The sequence below is a fragment of the Protopterus annectens genome, chromosome 9.part0 (genome assembly GCF_019279795.1).
Source record: "Protopterus annectens isolate FY-2018-M chromosome 9.part0, PAN1.0, whole genome shotgun sequence".
Taxonomy (NCBI): domain Eukaryota; kingdom Metazoa; phylum Chordata; order Ceratodontiformes; family Protopteridae; genus Protopterus; species Protopterus annectens.
This window is the reverse complement of record NC_056743.1, coordinates 72,239,540-72,253,981: the sequence shown is the minus strand read 5'-3', so window position 1 is coordinate 72,253,981 and position 14,442 is coordinate 72,239,540. Positions and strand designations below refer to the sequence as shown.

Here is a 14,442-nt window from a genome sequence, read left to right as displayed (position 1 = left end):
GTTTTACAGAGTCTGTTGCCAGGTTAGATTATATTACAGGGGGAAGTGAAATACATATATTTTTATGAACAGAGTTATTGTGAATATTGCTGCTGTTTTAGTATGGCTGTGATGGTTACAAATGTACATATTTGTATTCTAGACATCACAACTGCAAGGTAATGCGATTACTACTGCTTACAATTATGTGTATGATAAAGCATCATGTATTGTAACATAACTTAGCAATGCTTTCTCAGCCTTTCTCTCTCTCTCTCACACACACGTAAATGTATATCTGTGTCTAGATATAGAGATATATAAACCTTTAAGTAGCCGCTATAAGCAACCTTTTCTCTTGTACGCCTCCGTTGCTGTAATTTTGATTGGACGAGTCCAAAACCAATGAAAATTGAAGCTATTATGGTAAAACCATGTTATTATATCAGTCCTTGGCTAACTTAGACCAAAAAATGCATGCCGAGATAAATTAGTAAAATTCACTATTTAATAAAAAACTGCACGTGAAGATAATTAAAATAAGGCTTAATATCTGCATTCGCAGAATTAAGTAAAGGCAATTGAGGATTTTCTGTGCCATGTGACAGATACCAAGCGACTGTCTGAACGTGTGCATGTGGGCGTGAGTACGGAGAAGGAAGGGTTAACCGAACAAACAGACTTGTAATAATTTACACAATAATCACTGATAACTTAATTTAAACATCCGGCTCATGGCACACTTTGTAAGGGGTTAATCTTAAAATATAAACAAATCATCACATTCACATCAACAGCCACACGATCATATAATAAGCATTCATATTTTTAAAATCAAATTAAAATTTCTATGGTTTGATCTGAATATTATAAGGTATTAGCCCACGGCGACATTTGAGATACAGGCGGTTTTGTGGTTCATCTGGTGGCTTTTGCCGCTGTTAGAAGGGTCACACCAGTGCTGTTCACCTCCCACCAACCCGACACCTCTCCCTCTGTTTCTTCTTCTTCTTCCATCCTCCTCCTCCACACGCTCGATCCCTCCCTTCCTAACATCAGCAGCAGCAGCAGTCACACACTCGTCGATGGTATCCCTCCTTCCCTACCCAAACCCCTCATGAATGGGAATGTATGAATGAAGACCGGAGAATGGCGGACCGAGAGAAAAGGAAGCCCTCTCCCTCTGTACCCTCACCATTTCTTGGAGTGCACGTAGCGTCGCCTCCTAATTTCAGGTAAGACACCGTTTCTTGTCAAAGGCAGCACTCATTTCAGCACCACGGACAGCACCGCCTGCGCCGTCTGAGACGTGATGGCAGCAGCAGGTGAAACCCGAACGCCCAAAGCAGGCATGCCGGGCAAAACGCACCACAAAACACCCGGACACAAGATGTTTTCAAGAAGCTGCTGGGTCCTTCACGTTTCTGGGTGCATTTGGGGGCTGCCTTAGTAAAACGCGTTTCGTAGCTCAGTTATATGTGTGTGCACATCTGGTTGAGGGTTGGGTGTGAGCAGGTTGTCTATGGTTGCCAGTGTGTGTTTAGTGAGAGTACATGGATATAGCTCTTCTGTTTTTATAAGTTTCTGTTACATTTCCTAGATTATGATTTCTCTGCAAGGCTGAACAAAAACATTCCGATTTAAAAATCACTGAGGAGATAAGACACTTCAGCTTTTCAGGAATAGATCACAGATTTCGGAAATAGGCTTTTAATACAACCATGTACCAATGTTATTTTCTGATTCTCGCTCTCTCTCTCTCTCTCTCTCTTACACACACACCTATAAATATGTTTAACGATTTGCCGTGTTGCCACCTTATGTAAATATAAGAGTGTAAAATATCAACTTTATCGATAGCCAGCATTTCCAAATTCCATATACTTTTACCTAAAATTTCGGAATTGCTATGCTGAAATTGTGTATCATCCCAGTTTACCTACAAGACATTTTGTTAGTGTAAAACTGGGAATACAGTCGTGTTCTGTTGATATAATCCTTGGGGAATGGAGGTGTTTACATATGCGATGTACAGCTGATAATACTCGATTTTCCTTTACGGATGTTACAGCAGGACACAACGATATTATTGCTGGGTTTGTATGGCTATGCATCACTTGTTTTTTTTTTGCAGAAAAGACATATTTGCTTATTTGCTGTGGTCAGTGCCTTGCCATGTCTATGTAGGTAATGCAAAAGGTGAACACTAATGGTTATGATTCTAAAAGGCAAACCTCTTGGCCATTACAGTTGTTTTGATGTGTGAAGAGAATCTGAAGCTATTCAACAAGAGTTTGCATTACCTAAGTAGAAGGCTGTCAGAAAGGTGATCTTTATCCAGTAATCTGATTTCATATGTAGTGTTAGGCCCAATGTGCAGTAAAATAGATTATGTGCACCTAACAAGACTGTAGATTTCTCCATGATGCAATACAGATTTGTTGTTCTTGTAAAAAATATATAATTTAAATGACACTCCAACCCCATGTGTAAAAATGGGAAACGAGGTTGTGGATAGATGGATATGACAAAAGTTAAGTTAAAAAGGTGAACAGTGTTTTTACTGAACTGTGTTTACATATCAGCATGGTATACAAAACATGCTGTCTTATTTTATACTAAATTGGTTATTTAAAAGCACACAATTATAATGCAGATGTGAAGCATGTTTATATATGAAAGCAAATATTTACACTGAAGTTCAAAGAAATGGCAGCAATGTTTCACATGGAAACATTTGGCCATCTACAATTTGTCAGTCCACTTTTCTGATTGTCATGTGACACAACACCACCCAACAAAACACACATTGGGTATATATAATTTGCGCAAGCTTAACAAATGTACTTGAACATTTTGGGAATTTTGCCTGTGTAGCAACTCATCCAACCTTTGTTTATATTTAAATAACCACATAGTTTTACTATACTCATTTTCTTCTGTTCTCTGCATGTTTTCATTGAAATGTGCATTGCTTGCCATGAAATATTTGCAAATACTTAGGAGTTCATAGTTATGCTACTTCCACTGTTAGAGTGCTGCTGTCCAATATACATTTCATACAGTAATTTAGCTCTTTGTTAGAGCATCAGGCTGAATTGTGTAACTTTTGAGGTTGATAGAATAGCTTCACCTGATGAACAGATGAGAAAAAACAAACAAACAAAAAAAAAAACAAAGATGGCTTAAGTATGCATAAAGAATGTGCTTAAAATATTTATGAACTATAAATTCTTTAATAGAATATAAATTAAAATAAGTCTGCTGCACTGGCTTCAAGTTGTAATACAAACAGAGATGTTGTGATACACTACATAAAACAATATAAAAGCATCATTCCAGTTTGTGTGGCTGAAATCCCTATAGTACAGCAGAATGAAAATTAGGAAGCTGTAGTAAATCTTAGAAATGATTAATGAAGGTTAGGGTTGTAGACCACACTGGAGTAAAATAACTTGTTCTGTAGTTTGGAGTACAGCTCAACAGTGTAGTCCATGCACCTGTGGTCCCTTTTCTGCATTGTATACACATCTACTGATCACTGGTGGATAGTGGTGTAGTTGAAGATGGGCATACATGCCTCCCAGTACCTCTTTTATATCTGACTCCTTGCTTTGCACAGCTTTGCTACCTAGAATTTAACTTATTGCATTAGGTTAGATCTAGAATGTGGCATTATGGCAGTCTAAGAGTATGCAAATCACATGCCAAATGAAGTATTTCTTTGAATACTTGGAGTGAAAAGGTACATCAGGTATATCCTGACAATTCAGCAATGTGACTAACAGGTAAGGGGACTGGAGCAGGGTGTTTTAACATGCAGACTCCTTGGTAGGACTGTGTTTGCTTTTAATTTAAATATGCATGCTGTGTTGAGTGTTACAGGTATGCAGCATGGGGCAACTTCCACTCTGATGAATTGGATCTAATATGAATCTCCAAACATGACTCATTTATTCTAAGTTACCAAAGTACATTCAAGAAGATAATCATAAATGCATGCATTTTATTTTCTGTTTTACTTTAACGCATTCTTATGGTGCATTTAAATGTTTTAGAAACAAATGTGTCAGTTGTTTTTGTGATGAAAGGTCATGTACGGGTTTAGCCATTGACTGAAAGCATATCTGGTAATATGTATTTTGATTTACAGTTTGTGTAATGTGGTTTAAGACCAGGAGGGATGTTCATCATGGCTCAACTGAGAACAGTGACTGGTTCTAAGCAATTAAGGTTCTATGAGATTTAGACCCAGTTTTGTGTTGCAGTACATGCTGCTGAAGTGAATATACCAAAAACAGAAAAAGTAAATTAATATATTTATTTTCAAGTTGACACCAAAGATGTTGTTGGTTGACAAACCCTAGTGCATGAGTTTAGAAAAGTACTATAGCTAGTCAGAAAAATATGTGATTCACTATTAATTACACTGAGGGTTGAAGACTCAGTAATCTGACTGCATGATTCTGACATACCTGTTTCCTAAGTGCACACATTTACCCGTTTACTTTGCACTAAAACACTGATCTCCTCTGTTACAGCAATGACAGAAAATGGCAATGAAGTTGTAGTCCTGATTGTAGCACTGGTGTTTTGCGTTCTGTGCAAATGCAGTTGCTGTGCTCTTTGGTCTTCACTTATTATCACAAGAGACAAAGGTCAGAGAGCACAGCCTAACTACACATTTATAATTAATCACATACATTCAGATATGTGTCATAGTAAAGGGATGTGACTTGATACATTTTCAAACTTGACTATCTTGAATTTGTCTGGAAGCATAGGCAAAATATTTGAATATAATTAATGTGATCTCTTGCTTCATGGTTCTTTAGGTCTTATGGGTGAGAAATGGTTGCAGTGATCAGTATGTGTATGTTTTAAACCTCAAAATATGAAAACAACATCCATATAAACTATGTAGATGATAGAGCAAAACACTTAGATGTTGTTTAACAATAAATAAGTGTGTGTGTGATGTCTTTCGGCTTTTCCCGGTTAGGGGTCGCCACAGCGGAACTCCGGTCAGCTAATGATTGGCAGTAAATTTTGATGAATGCCGAGGCTCCAGCTCGATGTCCAACCTTCAATGAAGGCACACCCATTTACGCATATCTTTTGACCACCACCCAACTGTGGGGAGGGCATGCAGACTCCACACAGAAGCCACTCCCCGCACTCCAGCCGAGAATCGAACGGGAGAACCTCTTGCTGTGAGGCAACAATGCTACCGCTGCACCACCGTTTAACAATAAATAAGTAAATGCATAAAATATGTAATTGTGTAACAAGCATCAGGCAGGGTTGATTGATATGTATATACTGCAAATAAATAACTGCGTGACACTCTACCATGTTTGTGATGACTCCTGTCCTACTTGGCATTGCCCACTATCTCACTCTAGATAGGACCCCTTCTTCACAGGGCATATTTCCCTTTCAGCATCCAGACAAATTGCAGGAATAACAGGATGGTTGAGTAAGAGGTGGCCACCATCCTCAGTATGTGAGAATGTTGCATGTATTTATATAGTGCATGTCAGACATGTAGTACATGGAAATACTGTCCTCCTCTCCCATGTGAGAATGTTGCATGTATTTATATAGTGCATGTCAGACATGTAGTACATGGAAATACTGTCCTCCTCTCCCAGTGGGATGTCTGCAGCTCAGTGTCATCTTAAAAAAAGTGTTCTCTTCATGTAGGTCTACCCTACATGTGTGAACTTAGGACTAGTTTTGCAGTTTCCACCAGAGGATTCTTGCTTGTTTGAAAACCCTATTTCCCTGATGAGACAGAAGTGCTTGCCATTTTTCACTTAATCATAGCCCTTCTGGATGGCTTTCCACTTGATGGATCTATTGTTCAGTCCCCCAATCACTTGTATTGTAATGATGGTTGCAATCTATATAGTATATGTGGTGTCATGGTGACCATTTCTGAGCTCACTGCATTCTTCAGGAAGTAATTGAAAGCATTCTCCTGTCTCTGTTCTAAAAGGAACATATATATTTTTATTCTGACTCCATCATCTCTATAGTAATAGTGTAAAGTGTGAATTCATGTTCTTGAGGATAAGGCTTTGGATTCTACATACTTACTAGACCAGTGAGAAAGTTATCGAAGATAGAATGTTTTACTTTATGAAGAAATCGCTGATTTGACCTTTATGGGAAATATTTATATAATTTTATAAAATTCAGTATGTAATTTGCGTGAAGTAGAAGTGCAAACACTTAATTTTTGTACTGGAGCTATTTTCTCATATTTCTGTTTTCAGTTCCAATTTATGACCAACATTTCTATAATTGTAAGTAATTAATGTGTAAACTGTCTAAGAATGAAACACACAAACAACATTTTATTGTACAGGGGAGTATTTTCTCATGGTTTTACTCTGAAATCTGTGCTTTTGTACTGACGTTTTTCTACAGATGTTTAGGTATAGCTTTGATATGCCAATAGAATAGGTATGCAGACAGAAACTATGAAGTTATAAAGAAGTTTAGGTTAAGTGTTTCATTGAAATGACTGTGTAAAATACTGACTGCATCCTCTCACTTTAGTGTTTTAATTAGGTACACTGAAATATATCATGTGGGCAAGCAAGACTTTCATTCCATTATTACAAACATTATCATCTGTTATGAATTGGTAAAATATCATAGTCTTTTGAAATGACACAGTCAAGCATGTATGTCCCTCCATATTTGCAAGATAACAGCTTTTGATTAGAAACTTTTGCATGTTTTGCATACTATTCTGTGGACCCTTTTAAATGTTGTCTTCTACACTCCTTTATCAATATCTCACTGAAGATAAGGCCATCAAAGCTGTAGAAACTACTCAGAAGGTGTTGTAGCTTCAGTGGTACATTATTCAGGGGAAATACTATTCCTCACTACCCAGAAAAAAACGTTTATATAATTTAGGCATGTAGATCACACTTTATACTGCTTTGCTTCACACACACCTAAGCAGGTCTTTTTTTCCCTTACATGAGAGTTAACAACCAAAAGCTTGTCCCAGATGTCATCATTTTTGATAGCTCTCTATGGGATGCAATTTGAAAGAACATGTGGAAATCCAGATAAATTATGTCCACTATTACTACTCATCTCAGTACCTCACTCATCGTGGCAACAAATGTGCAGGTGACTTGTCTTCACTGTTCCTAGCCTTGTAGCCTTCCATTCTGGAGGAGCTTTGCGATTCTTTTGTTCAACAAGTACTCTGCTGTATTACATGCTCAAATGCAAATGTAAGAACTATTAAATACTATCTTACTGTCCATTGTCAGTTTTCAGGAAAGAAATTGAATTCATTGTCTCACTTTACTCAGTACTCCCTTGTTTGTAGTGTCCAGACAAAAAATATATAGTAACCGAGTCAGCACCATTCTAAACTGTTTCAAAACCTTGGTTGCTACTCCTAGATAAATAATAAGGTAGAGTGAGAGCGACAGCTAGCCAGATAGATACAGGCATAAGCACTTATACACGTGCACACACACACACACACACACACACACACACACACACACACACACACACACGCGCGCGCGCGCTGGTAAATGCCTAGCTTTCTCCACACTTTGTATTAAACATGGAGTATTTAATTTGATTTTTGAAGGATCATATGTTTGCATACAGCTGTTTGTATATACAGCCACATTGATCCAGTAAAAGATATTTCATATGATTTTGCTGGTTTTAGCTTCACTAGCGTAAAGATATCTAGTACAAAGTTATGATTGAAATACTAAAAGCTGTCCCAGACCTAATGTTGACCTTCATGTGTTGTCCATATATGAACTGAGTCTGAGCTGTAGAGATGTCCACTCTGTGCTGATTTTCTCAAAATGACAGTGGAGCGAGGGCTAATAACTTATGATGTTTGAAATAATACCATCTGTCCCTATTACTTTTATATTTTTATATGAATTAGTATAATGTTTTGCAGCATTTGTCAATATCTGCACAGAATGAGAATAATTTCATTCTTTCTAGTAAAAAACAGAGGTGTATGCTTGCCTGCACACCCTGGTTAAGCACCAATTTCATTTTGGTATGTAGCAGGCTGTGTATGCAAATATTAAAACACATATGGTTACAAATGGAAGGGCAGATGCCATTTGCAGTGTAGAAACTTGTGTAGTGCAACAAATGGATAGAAAACTGGTACAAATGGCAATGTCAGAGAACTTGGATGTGCACACACTCTGTCTCTTTGATATGCTAACATAAATTTCAGTAGGCTGACAATATATGCAGATGTTTATTTTCTTACCTCTTAGAATGATCACAGTTTACAGGATCTGATGGGATGCAGTGTGTGAGTAAATGCTCATTTTTTACATACCATGATCTGATAGGATAATGATGCGATCAATTGTTCATTGTTTACATGTACTGATGGGATGAGGGATGTATGTGAAAGTTCATTACTTACATGATCTATTTATTTATTTTATTTAACATTTGTTAACCGGGAAAGTCTGACTGGGAACAACGCCAATTTTCAGCAGAGGCCCGGGGAGAAACACTCCAGATGCATGTCTTTGTGGTGTGGGAGGAAACTGGAGTACCCGGAGAAAACCCACACGAACACAGGGTGGACATGCAGACTCCACACAGAAGGCACCCCAGCCGAGAATTGAACCAGAGAACCTCTTGCTGTGAGGCAGCAATGCTACTGCTGGACCACTGCGCCCACCATGATCTGATGGGAAGAAGGGTATGAATGAATATTGACTGATTACATAAGATGGTGGAATGAAGAATGTGGATACATTTCATTCTTTACATTTGTTGGATAAGGGATGTAGGTGGAAGTTCATTGTTTACATGAGCCAATTGGATGAGGGGTATTGATGAATATTCACTAATTGCAGATGGTAGTGGAATGATGGATGCGGATAAATATTCATTGCTTACATGAATTGATGAATGAGGTATTGGGCTGAAAGCTCATTATTTACATAAGATGATGAATGTGTATGAGCACATCCACTGGTGCATGAATCGTGCCATCCCCAATAGAACCAAGATGCTCTCCTCCGAAAAAAGGAAGTCAATCTGGTGGTCCCTTGCCATAAACAAACTTTACAACAAAGGGAAGAAACTGTTGCAGGAAAGAGGAAACTCCCAGGATGCAAAAAACTCCCTTACCAGCCTCAGTAAGAAGCTGAGATCCCTCATAAAATCCTCCAGAGCTAGTTAAGAAAATAAAATTGCCAAAGATTCCATAGACAACCACAAGGCATTCTATAGCTATGTCAAGAATCTAAATGGCAATGCTCAGATCTGCTCTGAGCTACAACAGAATGGCATTAAATATACTGATCCCAAGGATATTGCCAATATCCTCACAGATCGATTCAGTGCAAACCTCACCCCCCTCTCATCCCCTAAAGGGCCCATCTCATTACTGAAAGATTGCCAAATTCCAATAAAAATGGCCTCACATGTAAGAAACACACTCTCCAAAGCTAAGAATACAGCATCCGGGGGACCAGATGACATCCTGGGCTGTATACTACATGAACTACAAAATGAACTGGCACCTCACCTAATTGTCATGTTTAATCATAGCCTCACCTCAGGCTTTGTGCCTACTGAGTGGCACACAGCTATAGTTATCCCACTCCACAAGGGGGTATCCACCTTGGATCTCAGGAAATACTGCCCCATCAATCTGACTAGCCTGATCTGCAAGGCCATGGAACGTATTATCATGGAACATATAAATAAAGACTTTGGCAACCTTCAAACACTTGACCCCATGCAGTTTGGGTTCATGAAGGGCCGATCTTGTCTCCTGAACCTGATTGACTTCTTTGAATCAGTCTCCAGAGTCGTGGACAAGGTTAAGGTGGTCCACACAGCCTATCTGGACCTCGCCAAGGCCTTTGACACCATCCCCCACTCTGGAATTATAGATAAACTTACTAAGCTGGGCATTAATCTCTATGTCACTCGATGGGTTGCCAACTGGCTTACTGACAGAACCCACATTGTAAAAGTAGCTGATTCCAAATCCAGCTCCAAACAAGTGACAAGTGGAGTACCTCAAGGTTCAGTCCTGGGACCGCTCTTGTTTGGCATCTACTTCTCTGAAGTACAGGCCAACACTAAAGGACTCTGGCTAACACACTCTGGCTAGGCTTATAAATGCCCTAGGGCAGATAGCCTAGTATGAACCTATGAACCTATAACAAAGTTTGCAGATGACTGCAAACTGGGAGCCATTATTGAATCCCCAAATGATGTGGATATTCTACAAAAGGGCCTTACAGAAACGGATGCTTGGTGCCAGAGCCATGGGCTCAAGCATAATGCCAGGAAATGTATAGTTATCCCCTTTGGGAAAAAACATGTACCCATGAATTACCACATAGGTGGCAGTAAACTAAACACCGAAAGTGTGATAAGAGACTTAGGGACACGGGTGGACAGTGGTCTCACCTTCGATAACCATATCACCACAACAGTCAGGAAATCCTTCTGTGTGGCACACCTCATCACTAAGGGTTTTTCATCCAGAAAAAAGGAGGTCATTGTCCCACTGTACTCATCCCTCATTAGACTCATTATAGAATACAATGCCCCGTTTGGTATGTACCTCTCAAGACATCTGCAACAACTGGAAAGGCCGCAGAAATACCGCTCTAAAAGAATCACAGGCGTAAAGCAGATGCTTTATGCTGACCATCTAAAAAAAACTCCACCTATACTCTGTTGCATATCGTCTACTCAGAGGCGATCTCTGCTTAACATACAAGGCCATGTCAAACCCAGAGCTGTTGGACATGCTACACAAAGAAATCCCAGTCCCTCAGAGACACATGCTCTAGGGATCTAAACCTTGTCATCACAATGAACAAAACATGCTGGAGGGATAGGTTCCTGACCCAGAGACTCCCCCAGACTCTGGAATAAACTGGCCATACATGTCAAGCAGAGTGCCTCTTTGGCTCTCCTCAAAAGGAACCTTGAAGATTGGATGGGAGATAGGAAATTCACTCCAGGGATCATGTCAGTCACCCTGCTAGACAGGGGTGCAGGGAAGTAAATATTGTGGGAAGAAATAGCCAGGGAATTGTTATGGCTGGGCTTGTATAGGCCCTAGGGCCGATAGCCTAGTACCAACCTATGAACCTATGAATGAGGGATCTGAGTATATGCTCTTTGTTTACACGAGCTGATGGATGAGGAATATGGGTAAATATTTTTTGTTTATATGAGCTGATGGATGTGGATTATGGGTGAATATTCTTTATTTATGTAAGCTGATGGATGAGGAATGTTGGGGTGAATATTATTTGTTTACAAGAGCTGATGGGATGTTGGATATGGGTTAATATTTGTTTACATGAGTTGTTGGGCTGTGGGGTATGGGTGAATATCTGATGAGTATATGAGATGATGGAATGAAGGATGTGTGTGAATATTCCTTGTTTGCATGTGATGATGAATTAGGTACAGGCCTATTATTTACATCAGCTGATGGGATAAGATTTGTGGGTGAATGTTCATTGTTTATGTGAGCTGATAAATGAGGAATGTGAGCAGACAAGTGACAAGTGGAATACTTCAGGGTTCAGTCCTAGGACAGCTCTTGTTTGGCATCTACTTCTCTGAAGTACAGGCCAACACTAAGGGACTCTGGCTAACAAAGTTCACAGATGACTGCAAACTGGGAGCCATTATTGAATCCCCAAATGATGTGGATATTCTACAAAAGGGCCTTACAGAAACAGATGCTTGGTGCCAGAGCCATGGGCTCAAGCTCAATGCCAAGAAATGTATAGTTATCCCCTTTGGGAAAAAACATGTACCAGTGAATTACCACATAGATGGCAGTACACTAAACATCAAAAGTGTGATAAGAGACTTAGGGACACAAGTGGACAGTGGTCTCACCTTCGATAACCACATCGCCACCACAGTCAGGAAATCCTTCTATGTGGCACACCTCATCACTAAGGGTTTTTCATCCAGAAAAAGGAGGTCATTGTCCCACTGTACTCATCCCTCAGTAGCCTGGTACCAACCTATGAATGAGTTGATGGATAAGGAATATAGATGAATGTTGATTGTTTACATGAGTTGAGACTTACAGGTGAAAGTTTGTGTACCTGAGCTGATAGATGTAGGTGAATATTCTTTGTTTAAATGAGCTGATAGATGTGGATGAATATTCTTTGTTTACAAGAGCTGACAGATGTGGGTGAATATTCTTTGTTTACATGAGCTGACAGATGTGGATGAATATTCTTTGTTTACAAGAGCTGACAGATGTGGGTGAATATTCTTTGTTTACATGAGTTGACAACTGTGGGTGAATGTTCATTGTGTACTTGAGCTGATCGATGTCTGTGAATATTCATTGTTTACATGAGCTGACAGATTTGGGTGAATATTCTTTGTTACGTAAGCTGACGGATTTGGGTGAATGTTCATTGCGTACTTGAGCTGATAGATGTGGGTAAATGCTCATTGTACTTGAGCTGATACAGTGAAGGTTCATAGTTCCACAGCTAGTTACTGGACACACAGTCAAAAAGACCATTGAGGTGCCTAGCCCAGTTTCAGAATTGCTCCAGAGTACTCTCTAGTTAAATGGATTGTTCAGAGTCAAACAGTCTGCATATGCAGACTGTGGGAATCAAAGCCTGAACTACAGAATTCAGTTTAATTGCTCATAGCCTTACTCCACCGTGTTAACTTTTTTTGTTTATTTGAGTTGATGGGATGAGGGATGAAATGAATGTTCATGGTTTACATGCACTGATAGGCTAAGGGAATTGTTTACTTCATATGAATGGATAAGGGGTATGGTGAATGTTCATTGTTTAACTAGAGAGATAGGCTCTTGACAGTGAGTCAGGTTTTGTAAAAAATAAAAAATCATCAAAGTAAAAAAAAAAAAAATATATATATATATATATATATATATATATGTGTGTGTGTGTGTGTGTGTGTACATGCACACGTGTATACACATTATCTGCCTATATATATATATATATATATATATATATATATACACACACACACACATACATATATTCATACACACACACATATATATGTATACACACATTTTATATATATATATAAATTTACATGTGTAAATAATTTCATCCTTTCAAACAGACTTCATCAGAGAAAGTGACATAAGCACATAAAATACACAAATCATTGCTTACAACGAGTTAATGGAATAAAGGATGTGGTGAGTCTCCATTGCCTCAGTTGGTATTGTTAAATATAATAATTCCTTTATTACAACATTTAACATGGATATTAAAAAGTTAAAATGGATTCTGTATAAGAACTGGAGAATCCTTCGTGAGGATAGAGATATTGGTCAGAAAATAGGTGAAAGACATAGGAATGTATATAGGAAAGTTAAAAACTTAACTTTTTCGAATCACAGATTAAATCAAACAACTTCAACATGTGTATGAATAAATGCAATAGATGTAACTACTGCAAATTTATACAAGTGGGAACATCCTGTAATATAAAAGGACATACATTTTATATACAGCAAGTTTATTAGGTTTGGGCCTTGGATTGCTCTATAGGCCATGCATAAGTCTGCCCTAAGAAGTCCATATGATACAGAGCATAGTGACAGAGACTTTAGTCAGTCTGTGTAAGGCACATGCTTGTGACCCTTGATGATCTTTGTTAGAAAACTCTTAGGTCTCTCTAATTGTGGCACGTGCATAGTGTGGTACATGCCAAATGGGGCAGCGCTTATCAAGTGTAATAAGACTGTTTTGGAAGGGCCACACCAGTGCATGAGCTCTCAGTTTTTTGTTTTTCCACAGTCTGTATCTTTGGTTCTAGTGCATTTAGTTTTCTTTTTGCGATATCATGGCTGCGGATGACCTTCCTTCCTCATTACCCTTGTTTCAGGACAGTTACTAGATGGCAGAGTTCTATCGGTTATTTAACACTGTTGATCCAGCAGTTGACCCAGAAAGTGGACACAGTGTTTAACCAACATCTTGTTGCTCAGGACTTACATTCTGCTCCTTATGTGACAGCAAAATGGTCCTGTGACATAGTCGAGTGGGAATGATGAAACATCTAACAGGACTCACAATCCGGTAAGATATCACCCCTGGGTCGGTGATGTGCCATTTTTTAGTGAATGGATTCAGAACAATTACAGTTTCAACAACGGACCTCCATTGGAAGACAGCAGTATCGTGGATTGATTAGAGGATTACAAATTATTAAAACTAAAAAAAAACTTAAAAAAAAATTACAACTGGATAACACTTATTTTCTCGAATTGATACTTGTAAATAGGGTTCTGAAGGGACTAAGAATGTGGAGCTTCCCTATGGGGATGGTTACTAATTTACCCTTGCACTGGGAATTACTCACACTTTTTGTTCGACAAGCATGCAAGTACATGAACATAATAGTGAAACGTAATAC

General features: G+C 38.8%; 1 protein-coding gene across 2 annotated transcripts in view; it reads left to right on the top strand.

The window, feature by feature from the left end:
• Positions 1–952: 952 nt before the first annotated feature.
• MAPK8IP1 (mitogen-activated protein kinase 8 interacting protein 1) overlaps positions 953–14,442 on the top strand; it is a 1,153,940-nt gene continuing 1,140,450 nt past the window's right edge. Inside the window, exon 1 of one of the 2 annotated variants that reach the window (XM_044082569.1) lies at positions 953–1,214. In XM_044082569.1, the coding sequence (XP_043938504.1) occupies positions 1,111–1,214 (104 nt within the window). In that variant the 5' untranslated portion in view covers positions 953–1,110. The remainder of the gene's footprint in view (positions 1,215–14,442) is intronic. The other variant, XM_044082568.1, reaches the window with a different exon arrangement.